Genomic DNA, 25665 nt, shown 5'->3' on the forward strand with positions numbered 1-25665 from the left:
TCATCCGACCTTCACTGAAGTGGTGACATTGTTTTACTGGTTTCTGTTTAAGGTGATTTAAAATGTTACAGACAGTTATTTCCAGGAGCCATTGTGTACTTTTTAAATCTGAAGTTGCATTTGGAACAAGAGTAGGACAGATTATGTTTAATTATATTTTGCATTGCACTCCACAGATTGAGAACCGCTCCTGTCCAGATCCCAACGCGGTCAGAGACTGACACAATCCCCTTTGAATTCCCTGCCTTGTTCTAAAACTTTCACATAAAGTCGATCTGAATTGTCAACTGAAAATTGCATGTTGGAGATTGTTGTATGCTAATTCTGTTCATCCTTCTATGTCATTCCAGATCTCTACACACTGCTATTAGAGGACATTCTGGTTCTCTCCCAGAAGCAGGATGACCGGCTCTTGTTGAAGTGTCACAGCAAGAACCTTGCTGCCAATGCAGACACCAAACACATCTTCAGCCCCATCATAAAACTGTCTGCTGTGCTCGTGAGGGAGGTCGCAACAGGTTTGACAGTTTTTCCATCCAGGTCAACACTCAAATAGTTTCGAATCGAACAGGATTGAAACTTGGGGGCTGAAGGCTTGCGAGGATAGTTAGAGGCTCACAGAAAACAAAATACTGCAGATGCTGGAAATCTGCAATAAAGACAGGAAATGCTGAAGAAACTCAGCAGACCTGACAGCATCTGTGGAGAGCAGAGTTAATGTTTCAGGTCAAGGCTGAGTTGCATAGTCCAGGCTTGTATTCTCTCCGGTTTAGAAGATTAAATGATGTTTGATATTATTAAAGGATCTGATAGGATATAGAGAAACTATTCCTCTGAACACAAGGAGACAGAATCTGGTGAGGCCATTCAGGGATGATACAGGAAACAATTCTTCACACAAAATTATAGAACATAGAACATTACAGCGCAGTACAGGCCCTTTGGCCCTCGATGTTGCGCCCACCAGTGGAACCAATCTAAAGCCCCTCTAATCTACACTATTCCAATATCATCCATATGTTTATCCAATAACCATTTGAATGCTCTTAATGTTGGCGAGTCCACTACTGCTGCAGGCAGGGCATTCCACACCCTTACTACTCTCTGAGTAAAGAACCTACCTCTAACATCCGTCCTAAACCTCTCACCCCTCAATTTAAAGCTATGTCCCCTCGTGCTAGCCATCACCATCCGAGGAAAAGGCTCTCACTATCCACCCTATCTAATCCTCTGATCATCTTGTATGCCTCTATTAAGTCACCTCTTAACCTTCTTCTCTCTAACGAAAACAACCTCAAGCCCCTCAGCCTTTTCTTATACGATTTTCCCACCATACCAGGCAACATCCTGGTAAATCTCCTCTGCACCCTTTCCAACACTTCCACAGCTTTCCTATAATGCGGCGACCAGAACTGTACGCAATACTCCAAGTGCGCCCGCACCAGAGTTTTGTACAGTTGCAGCAGGACCTCATGGCTCCGAAACTCAATCCTTCTACCAATAAAGGCTAACGCACCGCACGCCTTCTTAACAACCCTATCAACCTGGGTGCCAAGTTTCAGGGATCTATGCACATGGACACCCAGATCCCTCTGTTCATCCACACTACCAAGTATCTTACCATTAGCCCAGTACTCTGTAATCCTGTTACTCCTTCCAAAGTGAATCACCTTACACTTTTCCGCATTAAACTCCATTTGCCACCTCTCAGCCCAGCTCTGCAGCTTATCTATGTCCCTCTGTAATCTGCCACTTCCCTCCGCACTGTCTACAACTCCACCGACTTTAGTGTCATCCACAAATTTACTAATCCATCCTTCTACGCCCTCATCCAGGTCATTAATAAAAATGACAAACAGCAGTGGCCCCAAAACCAATCCTTGCGGTACACCACTAGTAACTGAACTCCAGGATGAATATTTCCCATCAACCACCACCCTCTGTTTTCTTACAGCTAGCCAATTCCTGATCCAAACCACTAAATCACCCTCAATCCCATGTGCCTGTATTTTCTGCAATTGCTTACCATGGGGAACCTTATCAAACGATTTGCTGAAATCCATATACACCACATCAACCGCTTTACCCTCATCCACCTCTTTGGTCACCTTCTCAAAGAACTCAATAAGGTTTGTGAGGCACGACCTACCCTTCACAAAACCGTGCTGACTATCCCTAATCAAATTATTCCTTTCTAGATGATTATAAATCCTATCTCTTATAATCCTTTCCAAAACTTTGCCCACAACAGAAGTAAGGTTCACCAGTCTATAATTACCAGGGTTGTCCTTACTCCCCTTCTTGAACAAGGGGACAACATTTGCTATCCTCCAGTCTTCTGGCACTGTTCCAGTAGACAATGACGACACAAAGATTAAAGCCAAAGGATCCGCAATCTCCTCCCTAGCCTCCCAGAGAGTCCTAGGATAAATCCCATCCGGCCCAGGGGACTTATCTATTTTTACCCTTTCCAGAATTGCTAACACCTCCTCCTTATGAACCTCAATCCTGTCCAGTCCAACAGCCTGCATCTCTGTACTCCCCTCGACAACACTGTCCCTCTCCTGTGTGAATACTGACGAAAAATATTCATTTAGTGCCTCTCCTATCTCTTCAGACTCCACGCACAACTTCCCACTACTGTCCTTGACTGGCCCTAATCTTACCCTCGTCATTCTTTTATTCCTGACATATCTATAGAAAGCCTTAGGGTTTTCCTTGATCCTTCCTGCCAAAGACTTCTCATGTCCCCTCCTGGCTCCTCTTAACTCTTTCGTTAGGTCCTTCCTGGCTAACTTGTAACTCTCAAGCGCCCTGACTGAGCCTTCACGTCTCATCTTAACATAAGTCTCCTTCTTCCTCTTCACAAGAGATTCAACCTCCTTAGTAAACCACGGTTCCCTCACACGTCTGCTTCCTCCCTGCCTGACAGGTACATATTTATCAAGGACGCATTGTAGCTGTTCCTTGAACAAGCTCCACATTACAATTGTGCCCATCCCCTGCAGCTTCCTTCCCCAACCTATGCCACCTAAATCTCGCCTAATCGCATCATAATTTCCTTTCCCCCAGCTATAACTCTTGCCCTTTGGTATATACCTATCCCTTTCCATTGCTAAAGTAAACGTAATCGAATTGTGGTCACTGTCACCAAAGTGCTCACCTACCTCCAAATCTAACACCTGGCCTGGTTCATTACCCAGTACCAAATCCAATGTGGCCTCGCCTCTTGTTGGTCTATCTACATACTGCGTCAGGAAGCCTTCCTGCACACACTGGACAAAAACCGATCCCTCTAAAGTACTCGAACTGCAGCTTTTCCAGTCAATATTTGTAAAGTTAAAGTCCCCCATAACAACTACCCTGTTTCGCTCCTGTCCAGAATCATCTTTGCAATCCTTTCCTCTACATCTCTGGAACTTTTCGGAGGTCTATAAAAAACTCCCAACAGGGTGACCTCTCCTTTCCTGTTTCTAACCTCAGCCCAAACTACTTCAGTCGACGAGTCCTCATCAAATGTCCTTTCTGCCACCGTAATACTGTCCTTGACGAACAATGCCACACCTCCCCCTCTTTTACCACCTTCCCTGCACTTACTGAAACATCTAAACCCTGGAACCTGCAACAACCATTCCTGTCCCTGCTCTATCCATGTCTCCGAGATGGCCACAACATCGAAATCCCAGGTACCAACCCATGCTGCAAACTCACCCACCTTATTCCGGATGCTCCTGGCTTTGAAGTATACACACTTCAAACCACCTCCCTGCCTTGCCAGAACACTCCTGCGACTCTGAAACCTCATCCATGACCTCACTACTCTCAACCTCCTGTACACCGGAGCTACAATTCAGGTACCCACCCCCCTGCTGAATTAGTTTAAACCCTCCCGAAGAGCCTTAGCAAACTTCCCCCCCCAGGATATTGGGGGAGTGGTGGAACTCTCCTTAAAAATAATGGTTAAGGTTCAAGACCAGCCAGTAATTTCAAATATGAGATTGATAGATCTTTCCTATTCTCAGTTATTAAGGTTATGGAACCAAGGCGGGTGATGGAGTTAAGATACAGGTCAGTCATTATCTAATTGAATGACGGAATGGCCTCAAGAGGCTGAATGGCCTCCTGTAGATGTAGATACCTTCAGGAGCTTCAGAAAATGAGAAATGTTTACTGGTTCTGATTGTTGATTGGCCATTGGGCTTTATCCATTACAGATAACAAGGCTTTTTTTGTCATCTCAACATCCACTGATGGAGCACAGATCTATGAGCTGGTGGCCCAGACGGTATCGGAACGGAAAACGTAAGCATGTAACATGGTTACAATCTTGATTTGTGATTTAACCTTTTCTATAATACTCGACTTTTTAACAAATAGTTTTGTGGAGCAGTCAGACAGTACGTATTAGAAAAGAAATAAAGAACTATTTTGATCGATATAGTAAGATTTTGCAACATTTGTGGAAAAGGCCAAAACAGGAAAATCGGATTCCGGAATTTGTATCTTGAATATGAAAACAGGGAAGTGGTGTGAATTTACACAGGATGGTGCTAAGACACAGCTCTGAGCATTGTGAGATGTTCTGGGAATCTGACTTTGGAAAGGCTATTAGAACATTGAGAGGTTAAGCAAGGATGGGCTGGAATAAGGAGCAGTAAGTAATTAGGGTTATAAATGGCAAATGTTGCCTTTCCTGGAATGCAATATTGAGGGGACTGTAACTAATGTCAAAATGCCGGAAGATGACAGCAGGGTAAATGGTAAGATATTTTCTTTTGATTGGTCAGTCAGTAACCAGAGGATACCACTTAGTTGTCACTAGAAGATGAAGAAGGAAGTTGGAAGAATTGTTCAATATATAGGAAATGCTTTACCCAAAGTAGTTGCTGAGATTACGACAGGAGTATTGTTTTAATGGAAATTGAACTGGTTATCCAACTGGAAAGAGGGAGAAGGCAAGGAAATCAAACTACATCAGACTTCTTTTTATTCATTCATGGGCTGTGAGCGTTGCTGGCTAAACCATTTATTGCCCATCTCTAATTACCCTTGTGAAGGTGCTGGTGAGCTGCTGCCTTGAACCACTGTAGTCCCTGAAGTGTAGGTACACCCACAGTGCTGTTAGGGCGAAAATTCCAGGATTTTGACCCAGTTACATTGAAGGAACGGTGGTATATTTACAAGTCAGGATGGTGAGTGACTTGGCAGGGAATTTCCAGGTGGTGGTGTTTCCAGGTATCTGCTGCTCTTGTCCTAGATAATAGTGGTCATCGGTTTGGAAAGTGCTGCCTAAGGAACCTTGGTGAGTTTCTGCTTCAGATAGCACCAATGCAGGCACAGTAGTAAACCATTTAGCTGCAATCCTGTTCCATTATTCAGTCAAATTATGACTGATCTGTGACATAGAATCACCGAATCATAGAATCTCTACAGTGCAGAAGGAGCCTGCACTGACAATTCCACCCAGGCCTCTTCCTGTAAACCCACATATTTACCCTGCTAATTCCCCTGAGACTAAGGGGCAATTTAGCATGGCCAATCAACCCAACCTGCACATCTTTGGACAAAACTCCACATACCTGCCTTCTCCCCATGTCCATTTGATATACAGAAATCTATTGATCTTTGCTGAAAATTAACAGTTGATCCAGATATATAGTCAATATCTTTTCCCAAAGGTAGGGGAGTCTAAAGCTAGAGGGCATAGGTTTAAGGTGAGAGGGGAGAGATTCAAAAGTGTTCAGAGAGGCAATTTTTTCACACATAGGGCGGTGAGTGTCTGGAACAAGCTGCCAGAGGCAGTAGTGGAGATGGGTACAATTTTAGCTTTTAGAAAGCATTTAGACAGTTACATGGGTACAATGGGAATAGAGGGATATGGGCCAAATGCAGGCAATTGGGATTAGTTTAGGGGTTTAAAAAAAAAAGAGCGGCATGGACAAGTTGGTCCGAAGGGACAGTTTCCATGCTGTAAACCTCTATGATTCCAGCATCATTTGCCACTTGGGAAAGAGAAACATCAAACATCCTTTTCATGCGGAAGTGTTTCTAATTTCACTCCTGAAACCTCTGGCTCTAACTGTTAGCTTATCCCCGTCATCCCAGACTTGAACCAGTAGAAATACTCTTTGTCAGTTCCCTTCAATATCTTGAAAGCTCATAGACCGGGCAAACCTAATTGGCAGAGAGTATGAAGGATGTGTTCATGACACCTTTCTGAGTGTTGGGGGCACAACTAGGGAACAGACTATTTTGGATCTTGTATTATGAAATGAGAAAGGGTTAATTAATGACCTTGTATAATGGCCTTGAGGGAAGAGTGACCAGAATTAATAAATTTGTTAGGAAAATCAGAAATAAGAGTATTTCTTAAATGGTGAGAGGCAAAGGGACTTGGGTATCCTTATTCATGAGTCACAGAAAGATAACATGCAGACACAGCAAGCACTTAGGAAGGCAAATGGCATGTTGGCCTTTATTACAAGAGAATTTGAGTACAGGAATAAAGGTGTCTGACTGTAATTGTATAGAGGCCTTAGTGCGACCATACTTGGAGTGTTGTGTGCAGTTTTACCTCCTTATCTCAGCAAAGATGTACTTGCAGGAGTGCAACAAAGGTTCACCAAACTAATTCCTGGGATGGAGGGATTGCTATTGGATGGGTGAATAAATAGACTGGGGCTTTGTTCTCTCAAGTTTAGAAGAATGAGAGGTGATCTCATTCAAACATAGAAAGTTCTTACAGGGCTTGATAAGGTAGAGGCAGGAAGGATGTTTCCCCTGGCTTTGGGGGGGGGGGGGGGGGGGGGGGGTGTCTAGAACCAGGGCAGTCTCAGAATAAGAGGCAGGTCATTCAGGACTGAGATGAAGAAGGATTTCTTCACTTTGAAATTCTCTAGCCCAGGGAATGTGTCCAAGGCAGAAATCAATAGATTTTTACATATTAAAAACATCAATACAGCGATAGGACAGGAAAATGGGGTTGTAGGAGAAGATCAGCCATGATCTGATTGATGGACAGAACAGGCTGGAAGGGCTGAATGGCCTCCTCCTACCCCCATTCCTTGTGTTGTAAGGGGCCTCTAGGGAAGAGTGACCAAAATATGATATAATTTAATATTGACTTTGAAAGTGGGGCAACTAATTCCTTTTGTTAAAAACATTTTCGGCATTGACAGAAAGCATTTCCACCAAGTCTATAAATGGCGAGAGATTTCCAAATTTCCAGCAAAGTAACTGAGTGGGTCGTTGTTTGAGAACCTGTACATGTACAGACATGATCACACAAAAAACTGCTTCCATTTGGTTGAGAGTCAGTAATGTGAAGCTGTCTGTTTGAGGTGGGATTTTAAAATGCTATTTGGTGATTAATCTTTGGCCGTTGGGGTTACAGGTGGCAGTATTTAATCACACAGACTTCAGGATCAATTAAAGCACCAAGCCACCATGTGATCCCTGAACCACCAGTTACAGAGTAAGTACTTCAGTCGCGTTGAGTTAGATCGCTGATTGCTAACTTTTCAAAGAGCAAATGGAGTTGGTGTAAAGTGGGTAAATGCGTTCATACAATAGACGCAGTTGAGGAACAGATCCAGCTGTTTCCTAACAGCTGGGTACAGGGAGAGTGTGGAATAGGAGGGATCCCAATATCACTAATCCCTTTATGAAGACCGAGCTTTTGTTAATCTCATAGTAACAAAGGCTGGTGGAATTTTCACAATCCAAAATGAGACTTGTTCCATCGACCAAGTTTTTCACAGTGTGACTCTGCAATGGTGCAAAAGCAAACTAGAGATGAAGGGATTGCTGGCTGGACCAGTCTTTGTTGCCCAGTCTTAATTGTCATTTAACTGAGTGGCTTGCTTGGCCTTTTCAGAGCGCAGTTAAGAATCAGTCACATTGCTGTGGAACTGGCATGACATGTAGGCCAGACCTGGTAAGGATGGCAGATTTCCTAGCTCTGGATTACTCGTCCAGTGACATTACCACTCTGCCACCATCTTTCAGTCAGTCAGAGCAGAATGGAACCATCGCTGATCTGCAGAGTCACAGCTTCTCTCTCTCTGTGGAATCTCTTCCAGACCCACAGCCTCACCTCCCAGAACCATTTTCCTCCAATCCTGGTTCTCTTGTGCCTCTAATCCACTCTTTACCCCACTATTGGTGACCCCCCCGTGCCTTCAATCAGCTAGGGTTTAAAGGTAGGAACTCCCTCCTAAATCCTTCAGCCTCCCTCTCCTCCTCAATACTCATATCATTGAGTAGCTTTTGGCACCACCCATGATGTTTTGTTTCTGATGATGCCTGGATGAAATGCTCAGGCTGCTGTTCTTTGTTAAAGTCTCGGATTCCTGATGTCTTTTACCAATGCGGCCTATCAGTGCCAGGTTGCTGCGATTGTTCCCTAATAAAGTTAATGCTGAGCTATTTACCGTAGGAGTGAGCAAGAGGATGAGGAGAATCTGCCCATAATCCAGCAAAGTGCATCATGCAAAGTTCCAGGAAGAATGTTGGGCAGTAATGTATCAACACAAGGTACTAAAATCTATCAATGATCAGTGTGTTCATTAAACTTATTTGAATCAGTTCCTGGGGGTGTCTGCGGGTGACAAGGTCGCGGAGGTGAGTCGGGGTTGCGGGGGTGACTGGGTAGGGGGGTGTCTGCGGGGGTGAGTCAGGGTCACCGGGGAATGTCTGCGGGATGAGTTGGGGTCGGGGGGTGTCTGCGGGGGTGAGTCGGGGTCACCGGGGGGTGGGTCGGGGGGTGTCTGCGGGGGTGAGTCGGGGTCACCAGGGAATGTCTGCGGGGGTGAGTCGGGGTTGATGGGGTTGCGGGGTTGTCTGTGGGTGACTGAGAGGGATTGGCGTACGCTGGCTAAGTCTTGAATCGATTACTTAGCAAGAGATATGATTGTAAAGTTCAGGCCATTTTTATATTTGTTTCTAAGCTTTATACATGAGCTTCTGTTTTGGATTTTTAATTTCTGTAAATCTGATTAATTAACCTGGACTTGATCTGGTTTCTGGGCAGATTTGGGAAATACTAAGTGTGGGACATTAATGGTGTGGCGTTACTTCAAGGCTTTGAGATTATGGGGTGTTTGGAGGCAGCATCTTGTGATCGTTGAGGTGGTTACCTGACAGGAAGTGTGTGGGAGATTTAATGCATAATGACTGACCCAGATATCCTGAATTAATATCACATTGTGACTGGTCGTAGCAGGACCCAGTATCAGTGTGTAATGTGATTGAGCCCCTGGATACTTACTGAAGGTCAGACTCATGGGGAGAACACGGATTAAGCAGAAAAAATACAGCACCTGTTTTCAGGAGGTGGTCACACCGCAGCTGAAGGGACTTGAGGAAGGAAGAGAATGGGTGACCACCAGGCAGTCCAAGAGATGTAGGCAGATAGTTCAGGAGTCCCCTGGGGTCTTGCTCGCAAATCGGTATTCCATTTAGGAGGCCCCATGAGGGCGCTGGTTCCTCCAGGGAGTGCAGATAGAGCCAAACTTCTGGCACCACAAGCAGCCCGTCTGTACAGGAGGGGGGGAAACAGAGATAGGGCAATAGTAATAAGAGATTCTATAGCCAGGGGTACCGATAGGCGCTACTATGGCCATCAGTGTGACTCCAGGATGGTGTGTTGCCTCTCTGGTGCGAGGGTCTGGGATGTCACTGAATGGCGGCAGGGCATCCTGAAGGGGGAGGGGGAGGTCATGGTATGTGTTGGTACCAATGACACAGATAGAAAGAGGGATGACGTCTTGCATCAAGGAGTGAGGCAGTAGACTAAAATGCAAGACCTCACGGGTTATAATCTCAGGATTACTCCCAGTGCCACGTGCTAGTGAGCACAGAAGTAGGAGAATAGCTCAGATAAATGCGTGTCTTACGCGTTGGTGCAGGAGGGAGCGTTTTAGATTCCTGGATCACTGGGACCATTTCTGGGGAAGGCGGGACCTGTACAAGCAGGATGGTCTACATCTGAACCAGAGCGGGATTAACATCCTTGCTGGATGTTTTGCTAGTGCTGTTGGGAGGGGTTTAAACTAATTTGGCAGCGGGAGGGGACACAGACTGTTAGAATCAGGGCATGTTAGTCGGCTGGTGAAAAAGGCACATGGGGCACTTGCCTCTATCAATCGAGGCATAGATTACAAAAGCAGGGAAGCCATGTTGGAGTTGTATAGAACTTTGGTGAGGTCACAGCTGGAGCACTGTGTGCAGTTCTGGTCGCCACATTATAGGAAGGACGTGATTGCACTGGAGGGGGTGCAGAGGAGATTCACCAGGATGCTGCCTGGGATGGAGCATTTAAGTTATAAAGAAAGGTTGGATAGGCTTGGGTTATTTACGTTGGAGCAGAGAAGACTGAGGGGCGACCTGATTGAGGTGAACAAGATTATGAGGGGCATAGACAGGGTGGATAAGGGGCAACTGTTCCCCTTAGTTGAAGGGTCAGTCATAAGGGGGCATGGGTTCAAGGTGAGGGGCATGTGCGGGAAAAGGTTTTTACCCAGAGGGTGGTGACAGTCTGGAATTTGCTGCCTGGGAAGGTGGTGGGGGTGGGATGCCTCATATCCTTTAAAAAGTATCTGGATGAGCACTTAGCATGTCATAAAATTCAGGGCTATGGGCCAAGTGCTGGCAGATGGGATTTGGTGGGAGTTCAGGTGTTTCTAATGTGTCGGTACAGACTTGATGGGCCAAAGAACCTTTTCTGCACTGTACAATTCTATGGGTGCGAATAACTGGCAATCTGCATTGCAGCGAAAGAGATGACATCTGTGACCGATGACACTCTGAATCTCTCGATGTCGAATAAGCAGCAACCTCACGCAATCACCTTGATGCAGGAGGCAGATGAACAGGCCAAACACATGCAGGAATATGCCAACCTCCACAGAACAGCTGCAGGACAAGTGCCACACAGAAACAGTGAGCCGCACTGTCCAAGCCAGGGTCGATCTTCAGTCTTGGCACTCCCGTGTTCCCGAGCAGAGGTTGCACTAACAAACCGTAAGTAAACACCACCAATCATAGGATGTGTGAAGAGCAAGGAGTCACTTGGGGTCAAATCTGAGTTTGTGTTAGGGTGTGAGAAGAGATTTGCTGATTTGTCCATGTTACTGAGACACACCCAGACTGGAAATCCTTTATTGATGTTCTCTCTCTCAGTGAGCTTTTAGAAAGTTTTGTTCAGTGCTAACTCCATCCACATAATAAATGGTAAGATTCTGAGAAACCTTGGCATGTCCACAGATCAGGATCATGGAAAGGAGGAAGTTAAGAGGGCATATAAGATATTAGCTGAATTAAGAATATAAGAGCAGGAAGGTAATGCTAGAATTGTATAAAAGACTAGTTAGACCGTGGCTAAAATACTGTCTATAATTCCGGTCACTGCTTTACAGGGAGGATGTGATCACACTGGGGGGGGTACAGAGCAGATTGGGGAGGATGTGGAACATTCTCTCTGTGGAAAGATTGCGTAGGCTGGGTTTGTTTTCATTGGAGCAGAGGAGATTGAGTTTTATAAAATTGAGTGGCCTAAATCGAGTTTAAAGAACAAAGAGAAACACAGGAACAGGCCCTTCGGCCCTCCAAGCCCGTGCGGATAATGATACCCTCACTAACCTAAAAAAAAACCTCTGCCCTTGGTCCGTATCCCTCCATTCCCTCCCTATTCATGTACCCACCCAGATACCTCTTAAATGTTGCTAATGTGCCTGTTTCCATCACCTTCTCTGGCAGCACGTCCCAGGCACCCATCACTCTCTCTGCGTGAGAACCCTCCCCCCACATCTCCCTTAAACTTTCCCCCTCTCACCTTGAACCTGTGCCCCCTTGTCATTGACACTTCCACCCTGGAAATAAGCCTCTGACTATCCATGCTGTCTGTCCCTCTCATAATTTTGTAGACCTCTATCAGGTCTCCCCTCAGCCTCTGTCTTTCCAGTGAAAACAATCCTAGTTTATTTAACCTCTCCTCATAGCCAAAGCCCTCAAGACCAGGCAACATCCTTCTTTGCCTTCTCTCCAAAGCTTCCACGTCTTCTGGTAGTGTGGTGACCAGAACTGCACTCAATACTCCAAATGCGGCCTAACCAAGTTTTTATATAGCTGCAACATTATTTGCCAACTCTTGTACTCAATGCCCTGGCCGATGAAGGCAAGCATGCCATATGCCTTCTTAATCACCTTGGCAACTTGTGTTGCCACTTTTAGGACCTGCACGCCCAGATCCCTCTGTATGTTAATGTTCCTAACGGTTCTGCCATTTACAGTATAATTCACACCTACATTTGATCCTCCAAAATGCATCAACTCGGATTTGTCCGGATTAAACTTCATCTGCCATTTCTGTGCTCAAGTCTTCAATCTATCCATATCCTGTTGTATCCTCTGACAATATCAGCAATTCCACCAATCTTTGTGTCATCCGCAAACTTACTAATCAGACCACCCATATTTTCCTCCAGATCATTTATACTACAAACAACAGAGGTCCCAGCACTGATCCCTGCGGAACACCACTGGTTACAGATCTCCATTCTGAAAAACACCCTTCCACCACTACTCGCTGTCTTCTATAACCAAGTAAGAAGTCTCACAACACCAGGTTAAAGTCCAACAGATTTATTTGGTAGCAAATACCATAAGCTTTCGGAGCGCTGCTCCTTCGTCAGATGGAGTGCACTCCATCTGACGAAGGAGCAGCGCTCCGAAAGCTTATGGTATTTGCTGCCAAATAAACCTGTTGGACTTTAACCTGGTGTTGTGAGACTTCTTACTGTGTTCACCCCAGTCCAACGCCGGCATCTCCACATCATGACTTCTATGACCAAGCCACTTCTGTATCCATCTAGCCAGCCCACCCTGAATCCTATGTGATTTTATTTGTTGTACCAGTCTGCCATGTGGGGCCTTGTCAAATGCCTTATTAAAGTCCATATAAACTGCATCCACAACCTTTCCCTATTATCAATTCTTATCAATTATCTTTGTCACCTAATTCCATAGGAGGGACTTATTTCCATTAGCAGAGAGGTCGATAACCAGTAGGTTTAGATTGAAAGTAGTTGGTAAAAAGATTAAGGGGGGGCGGGAGGGGGGGGGGGAGAAGTCATTTCTCACCGAGAGTAGCAGGGGTCTGGAACTCACTGTTGAAAGGGTGGAAGAGACAAAAGTCCTCATGGTATTTAGACAGCACTGGAATTGTCCTGAAGTTCTGGAACCTACAGCACCATGCCCCACAAGCTGCAAAGTGAGATTAGGCTGCATAACCTTTATATTGACACAAGGGGCCCAATGATTCTTTCTCTGTCATAAATTTCTGTTGCGCTCTTCCGTGACAATTTCCTCATGTTAGCAGGGAATGTGGTGGAGAGGGATTGGATCGGGAGAGGGATTGGGCTGGGAGCGGGGAGAGGGATTGGGCCGGGAGTGGGGAGCGGGATTGGGCCGGGGGAGGGATTGGGTAGGGAGCGGGGAGAGGGATTGGGGAGGGACTGGGCCGGGAGAGGGATTGGGCCTTTTGCTGAAACATGACTGGGGTAAGGTTTGTATCCAGGTACCTGGCAGGTGTAGGTGAGCCCGGGGAAGCTTTGGCTTCAACCTTAAAACCTCTGTTCAAACATTGAATATTTGACAGTGCCGCTGCCCTGTATTGTATAGGAAATAATTTTTACATCTAAAATTGTCTCTTGACTAAATAAGATTTCTTGTTTGATTGATGACAGCAGTTAACGTGGTGAGTGTGGGAGTCACAACCACAGGGAGTGGTTGAGGGGAATAATGTGGATAAATTTAAAGGGAGTTAGATAAGCAGATAAGGGAATAGAAATCTTACTGATAGAAGGGGGAGGATGGAAATGGCTCCAATAAATACTTGCATGGTCCTTTTGGGATGAATTGCCTGTTTCTCTGCTGTATATTCTGAGTAATTCTAATCCTCTATTCCTCCAAAGTTCATGCCTTGAAGCAATTGCTGTCCATTCACATGCTGAATTCAGAGGATGACGGCAGTGGTGGAGGCTCCATTCAGCACATACCAGACGAAGACAGTTTGCTGGCATCGCTAAAGCAAGGGGCTGAAGAGCCTCCGGACTGTGCAGCTTATTGTCACTGTGACTCATCTGACAAAGTTCTGCAACATCAGGTCGAATTAGCCAATGGGACTCTGGAAGAATCAGAAGCTCGAGCAAGTGTTAGTGAAAGGACTAAACTTAGCTATCACTTTACACCAGAAGCAGCTCGCTGTGAGCGGAGCACAACTGAAGAACATGGCCCAGAATCAACAGCAGATGATGCTGGTGAAAGGTTCTATGATGCCCCAGAAGATCATGCAGATGAACATCGGTCACAGAGGAATAGCCCAACTTCTAATAGAGATGAGAGGTCAAAATCACAGACATGTGCGACAGGTTAGTGTCATGTGACCGGCTTCGGCCGCTATTCTCAGGAAACTGTTCTGATCCTGACCGGATTGTCTTCCATACTGCAGAAAAGATTTATTAGGATGCTCCCGGGACTTAAAAGGAGAGGCTGGATAGACTGGAACTTTATTCCCTGGAGTGTAGGAGGTTTCGGGATGATCATAGAAAATCATAGAAGCCCTACAGCGCAGAAGGAGGCCATTCGGCCCATCGAGTCTGCACCGACCACAATCCCACCCAGGCCCTACCCCCATATCCCTACACATTTTACCCGCTAATTCCTCTAACCTGCACATCTCAGGACACTAAGGGGCAATTTTAGCATGGCCAATCAACCTAACCCGCACACCTTTGGACTGTGGGAGGAAACCGGAGCACCCGGAGGAAACCCACGCAGACACGAGGAGAATGTGCAAACTCCACACAGACAGTGACCCAAGTCGGGAATCAAACCCAGGTCCCTGAAGCTGTGAAGCAGCAGTGCTAACCACTGTGCTACCGTGCCGCCCATGATCTTATAGAGGTCTATAAAATAATGAGGGTGAATCAGCTAGATAGTCAATATCTTTTCCCAAAGGTAGGAGAGTCTAAAACCAGAGGGCATAGGTTTAAGGTGAGAGGGGAGAGATACAAAAGTGTCCAGAGGGGCAATTTTTTCACACAGAGGGTGGTGAGTGTCTGGAACAAGCTGCCAGAGGTAGTAGTAGAGGCGGGTACAATTTTGACTTTTAAAAAGCGTTTAGACAGTTACATGGGTACGATGGGTGTAGAGGGATATGGGGCAAACGCGGGCAATTGGGACTAGCTTAGTGTTAAAAACTGGGCGGCATGGACAGATTTGACCGAAGGGCCTGTTTCCATGCTGTAAACCTCTATATTGTTCAGGAGGAGAGAAGGAACCCCCATTCTGAATTTCAAAATCTTCTCCTTTGAGGTGCCCGTGCAGTAATTATTTTGTGAGCAGTGTTTCTAACCCGTACTCCATTGGCTAGAAAGCCTTGGTGATTCCAGTGAGAGTTGTATAGAGTTGCATAAAGTATTGATTATCGTGATTCTAAATGGGTTATTCTGCACTTGAACAGAGATTCTGAGAGGCATTACTAACCTTTTATTAAAGTCTTTTTTCATTCACCTTAACAGGAAATTTCCTGATCCTGGACAGATTTGCGCAGATAGAGGGGAGTTCCACAGATGAAACAGACATGTCTGAATGTCCTGTGCATTGTACCACCCAAAGCAGCGGAACGAGGGAAAACTGCAGTGCAATAGTGCCGTGTAATCCAGAGCGGGAATTCGGACAGCTGCTTCCTTCATCGGACATCCAAAATCAAATCCTCCAATTGATGCACAACATCGAGTCTGATCTGAAACATTTAAAGGTACAACACTGATTGGAAATCTACCCAGTCAGCAGAGTCTGCACAGTCATTGCTGACCTTTGGTGGGACCCCTTTGGATTAGAGCTGGTTAATTTGTTGTTGTCTCTATGACTTGAGAATGAGTTAGTGTTTGAGTGGTTAATGACAATGTGCACGGACATTCTTGTGTGGTGTTTAGAAACTTTCATTAGGAGGCATTGGAGAAGATGATGATAGAATCTAGGTAGAGCCCTGATCTGGATTCGGGAGAAAGCTTGAGGGGTGAAACCTCCTTTTTTAATGATTGACGTTTTAATTCTTTTCTGTAGATTGAGATGTTTCTCATTGTGGAAAAACCAGAACTAGGGGCCAGAAGCATCAGATCACTAATAAATTCAATCGGGAATTCAGGAGAAACATTTTTACCTCGAGAGTGGTAAGAACGTGGAACTGACTCCCACAGGAAACAGCTGAGGTGATGCATTTATGAAGGAGCTGGATAAACAGAGGGGAGAAAGGAATAGACTGATTTATTGATGAGGTGAAATGAACCTAATGAGAATGGAGGCTTGTGTTTAATATAAATACTGTTGGGCTACGTAACCTAACGTGCTGGTATGTGCTTGGCTATTAGCTGCTGGGAATCGGCAATGTTAACTGGCGATTGGACTTGCTAAACCAGCAGAGTTTCTGTAGACTTTGACTCCCCATCCTCAGGGTATGAGCATGGGAACTAACGTAGGAGTAAAGTAGGCCAATTCGACAGTTCCACCAGCTAATAAGATCATGAAAAATCTAGTGTGGTTTCAACTCCTTTCTTGTCTGCCCCCCAGAACCCATGACTGACTCGTCTATCAAAAATCTGCCCAACTCAGCCCTGAATAAATTCAATGACCCAGCCCCCACTGCTCTCTGGGGAAGTGAATTCCACAGGCTAACGAGAAAGAATTAAATAAAAAATTCTCCTCATCTCCTTGAAAGGGTGATCTCGTATTCTTGTGGAAGGATTTTCTTATGAGAGGTTGAGTGGTTTGGGCTTGTTCTCATTGGAGTTTAGAGAATGAAAGACAACCTTACTGAGACATACAGGATTCTCAGGGGGTTTGACAGGATAGATGCTGTGAAGTTGTTCTCCCTTGTCGAGAGTCTGGGACCAGAGGGCATCATCTCAGAGTAAGGGGTCACCCATTTAAGACAGATGAGGAGGAATTTCTTCTGAGGATAGTGAATCTGTGGAATTCTTTACTGCAGAGGGCTGTGAAAGCTGGGTCATTGAGTATGTTCACGACTGAGATAGACCACGGGTGGCACAGTGGTTAGCACTGCTGCCTGGTGCTATATAAATGCAGGTAATGACACAGTGGTTAGCGCTGCTGTCTCACAGCGTCAGGGTCCCAGGTTCAATTCCAGCCTTGGATGTCTGTCTTTGTGGAGTTTGCACATTCTCCCCATGTCTGCGTGCCTGGGTAAGATGATCTTTCTAGGCATCTATGCATCCTTGATGGGCCAAATGGCCGCCTCTGCATTGCACAGCTTCTATAATCAGTAAGGGAAATGAGGGTTATGGGGATAAGGAAGGAAAGTGTTGAGGATTATATCAGGTCAGTCGTGACTCGATTGGCAACTCAACATTCCAGGATATAGAATCTTCAGGCGAGACAGGGGAGGGGGTAAAAGAGGGGGAGGCATTGCATTATTAGTTAAGGAGGCAGTTACTGCAGTGAGGAGAGATGATATCTTGGAGGGGGCATCAAATGAAGCTTTGTGGGTCGAGCTTAGGAATACAAAAGGGGTAGGCACATTGTTAGGTGTTTATTATAGACCCCCAGATAGTCAGAGGGATATTGAGGAGCACATATAGAACATAGAAAAATACAGCACAAACAGGCCCTTCGGCCCACAAGTTGCGCCGGTCATGTCCCTACCTATCTAGGCTTATATATAGGCTTACCTATAACCCTCAATCTTATTAAGTCCCATGTACTCATCCAGAAGTCTCTTAAAAGACCCGATCGAGTTTGCCTCCACCACCACTGACGGCAGCCGATTCCACTCACCCACCACCCTCTGAGTGAAAAACTTACCCCTGACATCTCCCCTGTACCTACTCCCCAGCACCTTAAACCTGTGTCCTCTCGTAGCAGCCATTTCAGCCCTGGGAAAAAGCCTCCGTGAATCCACTCGATCTATACCTCTCAACATCTTGTACACCTCTATCAGGTCACCTCTCATCCTTCGTCTCTCCAAGGAGAAAAGACCGAGCTCCCTTAGCCTATCCTCATAAGGCATGCCAACCAATCCAGGCAACATCCTTGTAAATCTTCTCTGCACCCTTTCAATCATTTCCACATCCCTCCTGTAATGAGGCGACCAGAACTGAGCACAGTACTCCAAGTGGGGTCTGACGTGGGTCTTATCAAGCTGCATCATTATCTCCCGACTCCTAAACTCAATCCCTCGAGTGATGAAGGCCAACACAACATACACCTTCTTAACCACCTCCTCTACCTGCGAGGCCGATTTAAAAGTCCTATGGACCCGGACCCCAAGGTCCTTCTGATCCTCTACACTGCTAAGAGTCTTACCCTTGATATTATACTCCTTCATCCCATTTGACCTGCCAAAATGGACCACTACACATTTATCCAGGTTGCAGTCCATCTGCCACTTCTCCGCTCAGTCTTACATCCTATCTATATCACGCTGCAGCTTCTGACATCCCTCCAACCTATCCACAACACCACCAACCTTCGTGTCGTCGGCAAACTTACCAACCCATCCCTCCACTTCCTCATCCAGGTCATTTATGAAAATGACAAACAGCAAGGGTCCCAGAACAGATCCCTGGGGCACTCCACTGGTGACTGACCTCCATTCAGAAAAAGACCCATCTACAACCACTCTCTGCCTTCTGCAGGCAAGCCAGTTCTGAATCCACAAGGCAACAGTCCCTTGGATCCCATGCCCTCTCACTTTCTTGAGAAGTCTTGCTTGGGGGACCTTATCGAACGCCTTGCTGAAGTCCATGTAAACCACATCTAACGCTTTTTCTTCGTCAATGTGTTTAGTCACATTTTCAAAGAACTCCACCAGGTTCGTAAGGCATGATTTGCCTTTGACAAAGCCGTGCTGACTACTTTTGAGCATACTAAACTTCTCTAAATGTTCATAAATCCTGTCCCTCAGGATCTTCTCCATCAACTTACCAACCACTGAGGTTAGACTCACCGGTCGGTAATTTCCTGGGCTATCCCTATTCCCTTTCTCGAATATAGAAACCACATCCGCAATCCTCCAATCCTCCGGAACCTCTCCCGTCTCCATCGACGACGCAAAGATCATCGCCAGAGGCTCTGCAATCTCTTCCCTCGCCTCCCACAGTAACCTGGGGTACATCCCATCCGGGGACTTATCTATCTTGATGCTATTCAAAATTTCCAACACATCCTCTTTATGTGCTCAGTTTGTGGAGGTGTGTAAAATACAAGAACAATAGGGTTATTATATTAGGTGATTTCAACTTTCCCGACATGGACAATGAATCTGTGGAATTCTTTACTGCAGAGGGCTGTAGAGGCTGGTCATTTAGTACGTTCAAGACTGAGATAGTGGCACAGTGGTTAGCACTGCTCACAGCGCCAGGGACCCGGGTTTAATTCCCGGCTTGGGTCATTGTCTGTGTGGAGTTTGTATGTTCTCTCGTGTCTGCGTGGGTTTCCTCCGGGTTCTCCGGTTTCCTCCCATAGTCCAAAGATGTGTGGGTTAGAGGGATTGGCCATGTTAAATTGACCCCTGTATCAGGGGGATTAGCAGGGTAAATGCGTGGGTTTTGGGAATAGGGCCTGGATGGACTTTTGGGTCAGTACAGGCTCGATGGGCCGAATGGCCTCCGTCTGCACAGTAGGGATTCTATGATTATATGATCTGGCCAGGGTAGACTGGGAACAGCTACTAATGGGAAAATCTACATAAGAGCAGTGGGAGCCATTCAACGGGGGAGGGTGCAAGCCCAGCATGTTCCCTTTAGGGCGATAAGAAGGAGTAACAAAGCCCAGAGAACCATGGATGACCAGAAATATTCAGGATACAATGAGAAGGAACCGAAAGGCTTTTAAAAAGTACAAGGGGAGTAAATCAGTGGAGGCATTACGACACAAAGATAAGTGGAAAAGTGAATCGTGTGAAGGACGGAGAAGATCTGCAGAGAGATTTGGACAGGCTGAGTGAGTGGGCGAGGATATGGCAAATGGAGTATAACGTTGAGAAATGCGAGGTTATACACTTTGGAGGAAATAATAACAAATGGGATTACTATCTCAATGGAAACAAATTAAAACATGCTACCGTGCAAAGGGACCTGGGGGTCCTTGTGCATGAGACGCAAAAGCCCAGTCTGCAGGTACAACAGGTGATCAAGAAGGCAAATGGGATGTTGGCCTACATTGCGAGGGGGATAGAATATAAAAGCAGGGATGTCTTGATGCACCTGTACAGGGCATTGGTGAGGCCGCAGCTGGAATACTGTGTGCAGTATTGGTCCCCTTATATGAGGAAGGATATATTGGCATTGGAGGGAGTGCAGAGAAGGTTCACCAGGTTGATGAGGGGTTTGGATTATGAGGAGAGGCTGAGGAGATTGGGTTTGTACTCGTTGGAGTTTAGAAGGATGAGGGGGGATCTTATGGAGACTTATAAGATAATGCGGGGGCTGGATAGGGTGGAGGCGGAGAGATTCTTTCCACTTAGTAAGGAAGTTAAAACTAGAGGACACAGCCTCAAAATAAAGGGGAGTCGGTTTAAGACAGAGTTGAGGAGGAACTTCTTCTCCCAGAGGGTGGTGAATCTCTGGAATTCTCTGCCCACTGAGGTGGTGGAGGCTACCTCGCTGAATATGTTTAAAGCGCGGATGGATGGATTCCTGAGCGGTAAGGGAATTAAGGGTTATGGGGATCAGGCGGGTAAGTGGTACTGATCCACGTCAGATCAGCCATGATCTTATTGAATGGCGGGGCAGGCTCGAGGGGCTAGATGGCCTACTCCTGCTCCTATTTCTTATGTTCTTATGGTATAGCAAGTGCAGGGTGGAGCTTAAGAAAGCAGTTAGGAAAGCAAAGAGGGGATATGAGAAAGCTCTGGCTGGTAAAAGTAGGGAAAATCCCAATGGGAAGAGGATAACCAGGGTAAGAGTAGGGCCCATTAGGGACCAAGGGGGCAATCTGTGGGTGGAGCCAGAGGACATTGATAGAGTGTTGAATGAATACTTCACATCCGTCTTCACCCGAGAGAATGAGGACGATGGTGTGGAATTCAGGGAGACTGTGAGGTTCTTGAGCAAATTGACATCGGGAAGGACAGGGTATTGGAGGTGTTGGCAGCCTTAAAGGTGGATAAATCTCCAGGTCCAGATGAATCATGCCCTAGGCTGCTGTGGGAGGCAAGAGAGGAGATTGCAGGGGCTCTGACCCAAATCTTCAATTCCTCTCTGGTCACAGGGGAGGGTGGTCATGATGTGGAGATGCCGGCGTTGGACTGGGGTGAACACAGTAAGAGTTTTAACAACATCAGGTTGAAGTCCAACAGGTTTATTTGGTAGCAAACACCATTAACTTTCGGAGCGCTGTTCCTTCGTCAGATGGAGTGGAAAGACATTTCCACTCCATCTGACGAAGGAACAGCGCTCCGAAAGCTAATGGTGTTTGCTACCAAATAAACCTGTTGGACTTTAACCTGGTGTTGTTAAAACTCTTACAGGGGAGGGGCCAGACGACTGGAGAACAGCTAATGTGGTTCCACTATTTAAGAAGGGTTGTAGAGATAAACTACAGACCAATGAGTCTCGTGTCAGTGGTAGGGAAAAAATTATCTCCATTTGGAGAGGAAAGCTTGACCAGGGATAGCCAGCGTGGCTTCATCATGCCTAACAAATTTGATTGAATATTTTGAGGAGGTGACAGGTGTGTAGATGAGGGTAGTGCAGTCGATGTAGTTTATATGGATTTCAGCAAACTCTTCGACAAGGTCCCACATAAGAGACTTGTAAAGAAGGAAATACACATGGGATACAGGGTAATTTGATAAAGCGGTTTCAAAATTGGCTCAGTTGTAGGATACAGAGGGTGATGACAGAAGGCTGCTTTAGTGACTGGAGGCCAGTGAGCAGTGGTGTACCACAGGGATCTGTGCTGGGCCCCCTATTATTCATCATTTATATAAACAACATTGATGACTATGTGTGGGGGTAGGATTAGTAAGTTTGTGGATGACACAAAGATTGGCCGGGTGGTTAACAGTGAGGCAGAGTGTCTTGGGCTACAAGAAGGTAGAGACAGAATTGTGAAATGGGCAGATAAATGGGAGATGGAATTTACCCTGAAAAGTATGAGTTCATACACTTTGGAAGGAGTAATTTGACAAGGAAGTACTCAATGAATGGTAGGACACTAGTAATTTCTGTGGAACAAAGCGACCTTGGCATATTTGTCCACAAATCTCTGAAGGCAGAAGGGCATGTTAGTCGGCTGGTGAAAAAGGCATAAGGGACACTCGCCTTTATCAATCGAGGCATAGGTTGCAAAAGCAGGGAAGCCATGTTGGAGTTGTATAGAACTTTGGTGAGGCCACAGCTGGTGGCCACATTATAGGAAGGATGTGATTGCACTGGAGGGGGTGCAGAGGAGATTCACCAGGATGTTGCCTGGGATGGAGCATTTAATTATGAAGAGAGGCTGGATAGGCTTGGGTTGTTTTCATTGGAGCAGAGAAGACTGAGGGGCGACCTGATTGAGGTGTACAATACCTCGGGACATGGACAGAGTGGATAAGGAGCAGCTGTTCACCTTAGTTGAAAGGTCAGTCATGAGGGGACATAGGTTCAAGGTGAGGGGCAGGAGGTTTAGAGGGAATTTGAGGAAAACCTTTTTTGCCCAGAGGGTGGTGAGGGTCTGGAATGCGCTGCCTGGGAGGGTGGTGGAGGCGGGTTCCCTCACATCCTTTAAAAAGTATGTGGGTGAGCACTTGGCACATCACATTCGAGGCTATGGGCCAAGTACTGGCAGATTGACACATTAGAAACACCTGAACTCCCACCTAATCCAGTCTGGACTCGGGCTGAAAGGCCTCTTCTGCACTGTATGGTTCTATGATTCTATGATCTCATTGAATGGCAGAGAACATAAGAACATAAGAAATAGGAGCAGGAGTAGGCCATCTAGCCCCTCGAGCCTGCCCTGCCATTCAATAAGATCATGGCTGATCTGAAGTGGATCAGTTCCACTTACCTGCCTGATCCCCATAACCCCTAATTCCCTTACCGATCAGAAATCCATCTATCCGTGATTTAAACATACTCAACGAGGTAGCCTCCACCACTTCAGTGGGCAGAGAATTCCAGAGATTCACCACCCTCTGAGAGAAGAAGTTCCTCCTCAACTCTGTCCTAAACTGACCCCCCTTTATTTTGAGGCTGTGCCCTCTAGTTCTAGTTTCCTTTCTAAGTGGAAAGAATCTCTCCATCTCTACCCTATCCAGCCCCTTCATTATCTTATAGGTCTCTATAAGATCCCCCCTCAGCCTTCTAAATTCCAACGAATACAAACCCAATCTGCTCAGTCTCTCCTTATAATCAACACCCCTCATCTCTGGTGAACCTTCTCTGCACTCCCTCCAAGGCCAATATATCCTTCCGCAAATAAGGGGACCAATACTGCACACAGTATTCCAGCTGCGGCCTCACCAATGCCCTGTACATATGCAGCAAGACATCTCTGCTTTTATATTCTATCCCCCTTGTGATATAGGCCAACATCCCATTTGCCTTCTTGATCACCTGTTGCACCTGCAGACTGGGTTTTTGCGTCTCATGCACAAGGACTCCCAGGTCCCTCTGCACAGCAGCATGTTGTAATTTCTTTCCATTTAGATAATAATCCAATTTGCTATTATTGCTTCCAAAATGAATAACCTCAGAGCAGACTGGATGGACCGAATGGCCAACTTCTGTTCCCTTATCTTTTGTTCTTAGTGAGTGATATTATCTCTGAGCAACTACAGAACCCAGAGCATACAGGTTCTGCTGCTTTTATCTTTCTCTATTCCATAAATGCGATCTCTTTCAGCTGAGTGATTGGAGTGGTAGGACACAGGCTCTACTGCTTCCTGGATCAGAAAGGAAAATGGTCACTTCAGATTGTGATTATTATTGATGCTGGAAAAACTGATCCTGGAGAATACCGGTCTGCAGTGCCGATGAATCCTGGCGGGAAATCTAGATCTGAAATGTTGGGAGGAGGCTGGAGTGGAGGAGAAATGGTGGCGTGAGTTAGCTGGTGTGAATGAGCTTGCTCTGTGCCATATGTAATCCTGCATAACCCTGTCTCTGTGATTTCAGGAGGTGGAGTTAGAATATTACAGTCAGCAGATCCTGGAATCAGCAACATCGCATGAGCGAATGGGTGAGTATTCCGTGTGCACTGCTCTCACTCTGTTAGACTAACAACATTAATGTGAATTGAAAAAGCAGGTTATAATGAAAGAGATCAGGGTCCCCATGTTATTGTGGAGAGGAGAGATTGCTTTTTGTTACTTCAGTCTGAAATATGTGCTCAAGTCACTTTTTTCTCCAGCCATCAGGGTGGCACAGTGGTTAGCACTGCTGCCTCACAGCGCCAGGGACCTGGGTTTGATTCCCGGCTTGGGTCACTGTCTGTGTGGAGTCTGCATGTTCTCCCCATGTCTCCGTGGGTTTCCTCCGGGTGCTCCGGTTTCCTCCCACAGTCCAAAGATGTGTGGGTTAGGTGGATTGACCATGCTAAATTGCCCCTTAGTGTCAGGGGAATTAGCAGCGTAAATACATGGGGTACGGTGGTAGGGCCTGGGTGAGATTGTTGTCAGTGCAAGCTTGATGGGTCGAATGGCCTCTTTCTGCACTGTAGGGATTCGATGATCATGGCAATTAGGAGTATATAATGCAAAGTCATACTGTTTCAAGTATAATACTCGCGCACATGGGCACACACTCGCGCACATGGGCACACACTCGCGCACATGGGCACACACTCGCGCGCACATGGGCACACCCTCATGGGCACACCCTCGCGCGCACATGGGCACACCCTCGCGCGCACATGGGCACACCCTCGCGCGCACATGGGCACACCCTCGCGCGCACATGGGCACACCCTCGCGCGCACATGGGCACACCCTCGCGCGCACATGGGCACACCCTCGCGCGCACATGGGCACACCCTCGCGCGCACATGGGCACGCCCTCGCGCGCACATGGGCACGCCCTCGCGCGCACATGGGCACGCCCTCGCGCGCACATGGGCACGCCCTCGCGCGCACATGGGCACACCCTCGCGCGCACATGGGCACACCCTCGCGCGCACATGGGCACACCCTCGCGCGCACATGGGCACACCCTCGCGCGCACATGGGCACACCCTCATGCGCACATGGGCACACCCTCGCGTGCACATGGGCACGCCCTCGCGCGCACATGGGCACACCCTCATGCGCACATGGGCACACCCTCGCGTGCACATGGGCACGCCCTCGCGCGCACATGGGCACGCCCTCGCGCGCACATGGGCGCGCCCTCGCGCGCACATGGGCGCGCCCTCGCGCGCACATGGGCGCACCCTCGCGCGCACATGGGCGCACCCTCGCGCGCACATGGGCGCGCCCTCGCGCGCACATGGGCACACCCTCGCGCGCACATGGGCACACCCTCGCGCGCACATGGGCACACCCTCATGCGCACATGGGGGGGCGCACTCACGCACATGGGGGGGCGCACTCACGCACATACGTGCAGCATATGATCTGAAACAGTGTCAGGAGAAAGCCTGAATTGCAATAAATCCAGG

General features: G+C 46.9%; 2 protein-coding genes across 2 annotated transcripts in view; both read left to right on the top strand.

The window, feature by feature from the left end:
• LOC144479991 (myelin protein zero-like protein 2) overlaps positions 1-25665 on the top strand; it is a 279492-nt gene that overhangs the window by 197852 nt on the left and 55975 nt on the right. The gene's annotated exons all lie outside the window — the stretch shown is intronic.
• The window catches only part of LOC144479985 (rho guanine nucleotide exchange factor 12-like), a 74337-nt gene that overhangs the window by 46458 nt on the left and 2214 nt on the right, over positions 1-25665 (top strand). Inside the window, exons 23-30 of the mRNA XM_078199126.1 lie at positions 351-518; positions 4215-4302; positions 7394-7474; positions 8438-8535; positions 10774-11022; positions 13974-14429; positions 15582-15820; positions 24186-24249. Of these exons, the coding sequence (XP_078055252.1) occupies positions 351-518; positions 4215-4302; positions 7394-7474; positions 8438-8535; positions 10774-11022; positions 13974-14429; positions 15582-15820; positions 24186-24249 (1443 nt within the window). The remainder of the gene's footprint in view (positions 1-350; positions 519-4214; positions 4303-7393; positions 7475-8437; positions 8536-10773; positions 11023-13973; positions 14430-15581; positions 15821-24185; positions 24250-25665) is intronic.

This window comes from Mustelus asterias, chromosome 27 (genome assembly GCF_964213995.1).
Source record: "Mustelus asterias chromosome 27, sMusAst1.hap1.1, whole genome shotgun sequence".
In the NCBI taxonomy this organism is placed as follows: Eukaryota; Metazoa; Chordata; class Chondrichthyes; order Carcharhiniformes; family Triakidae; genus Mustelus; species Mustelus asterias.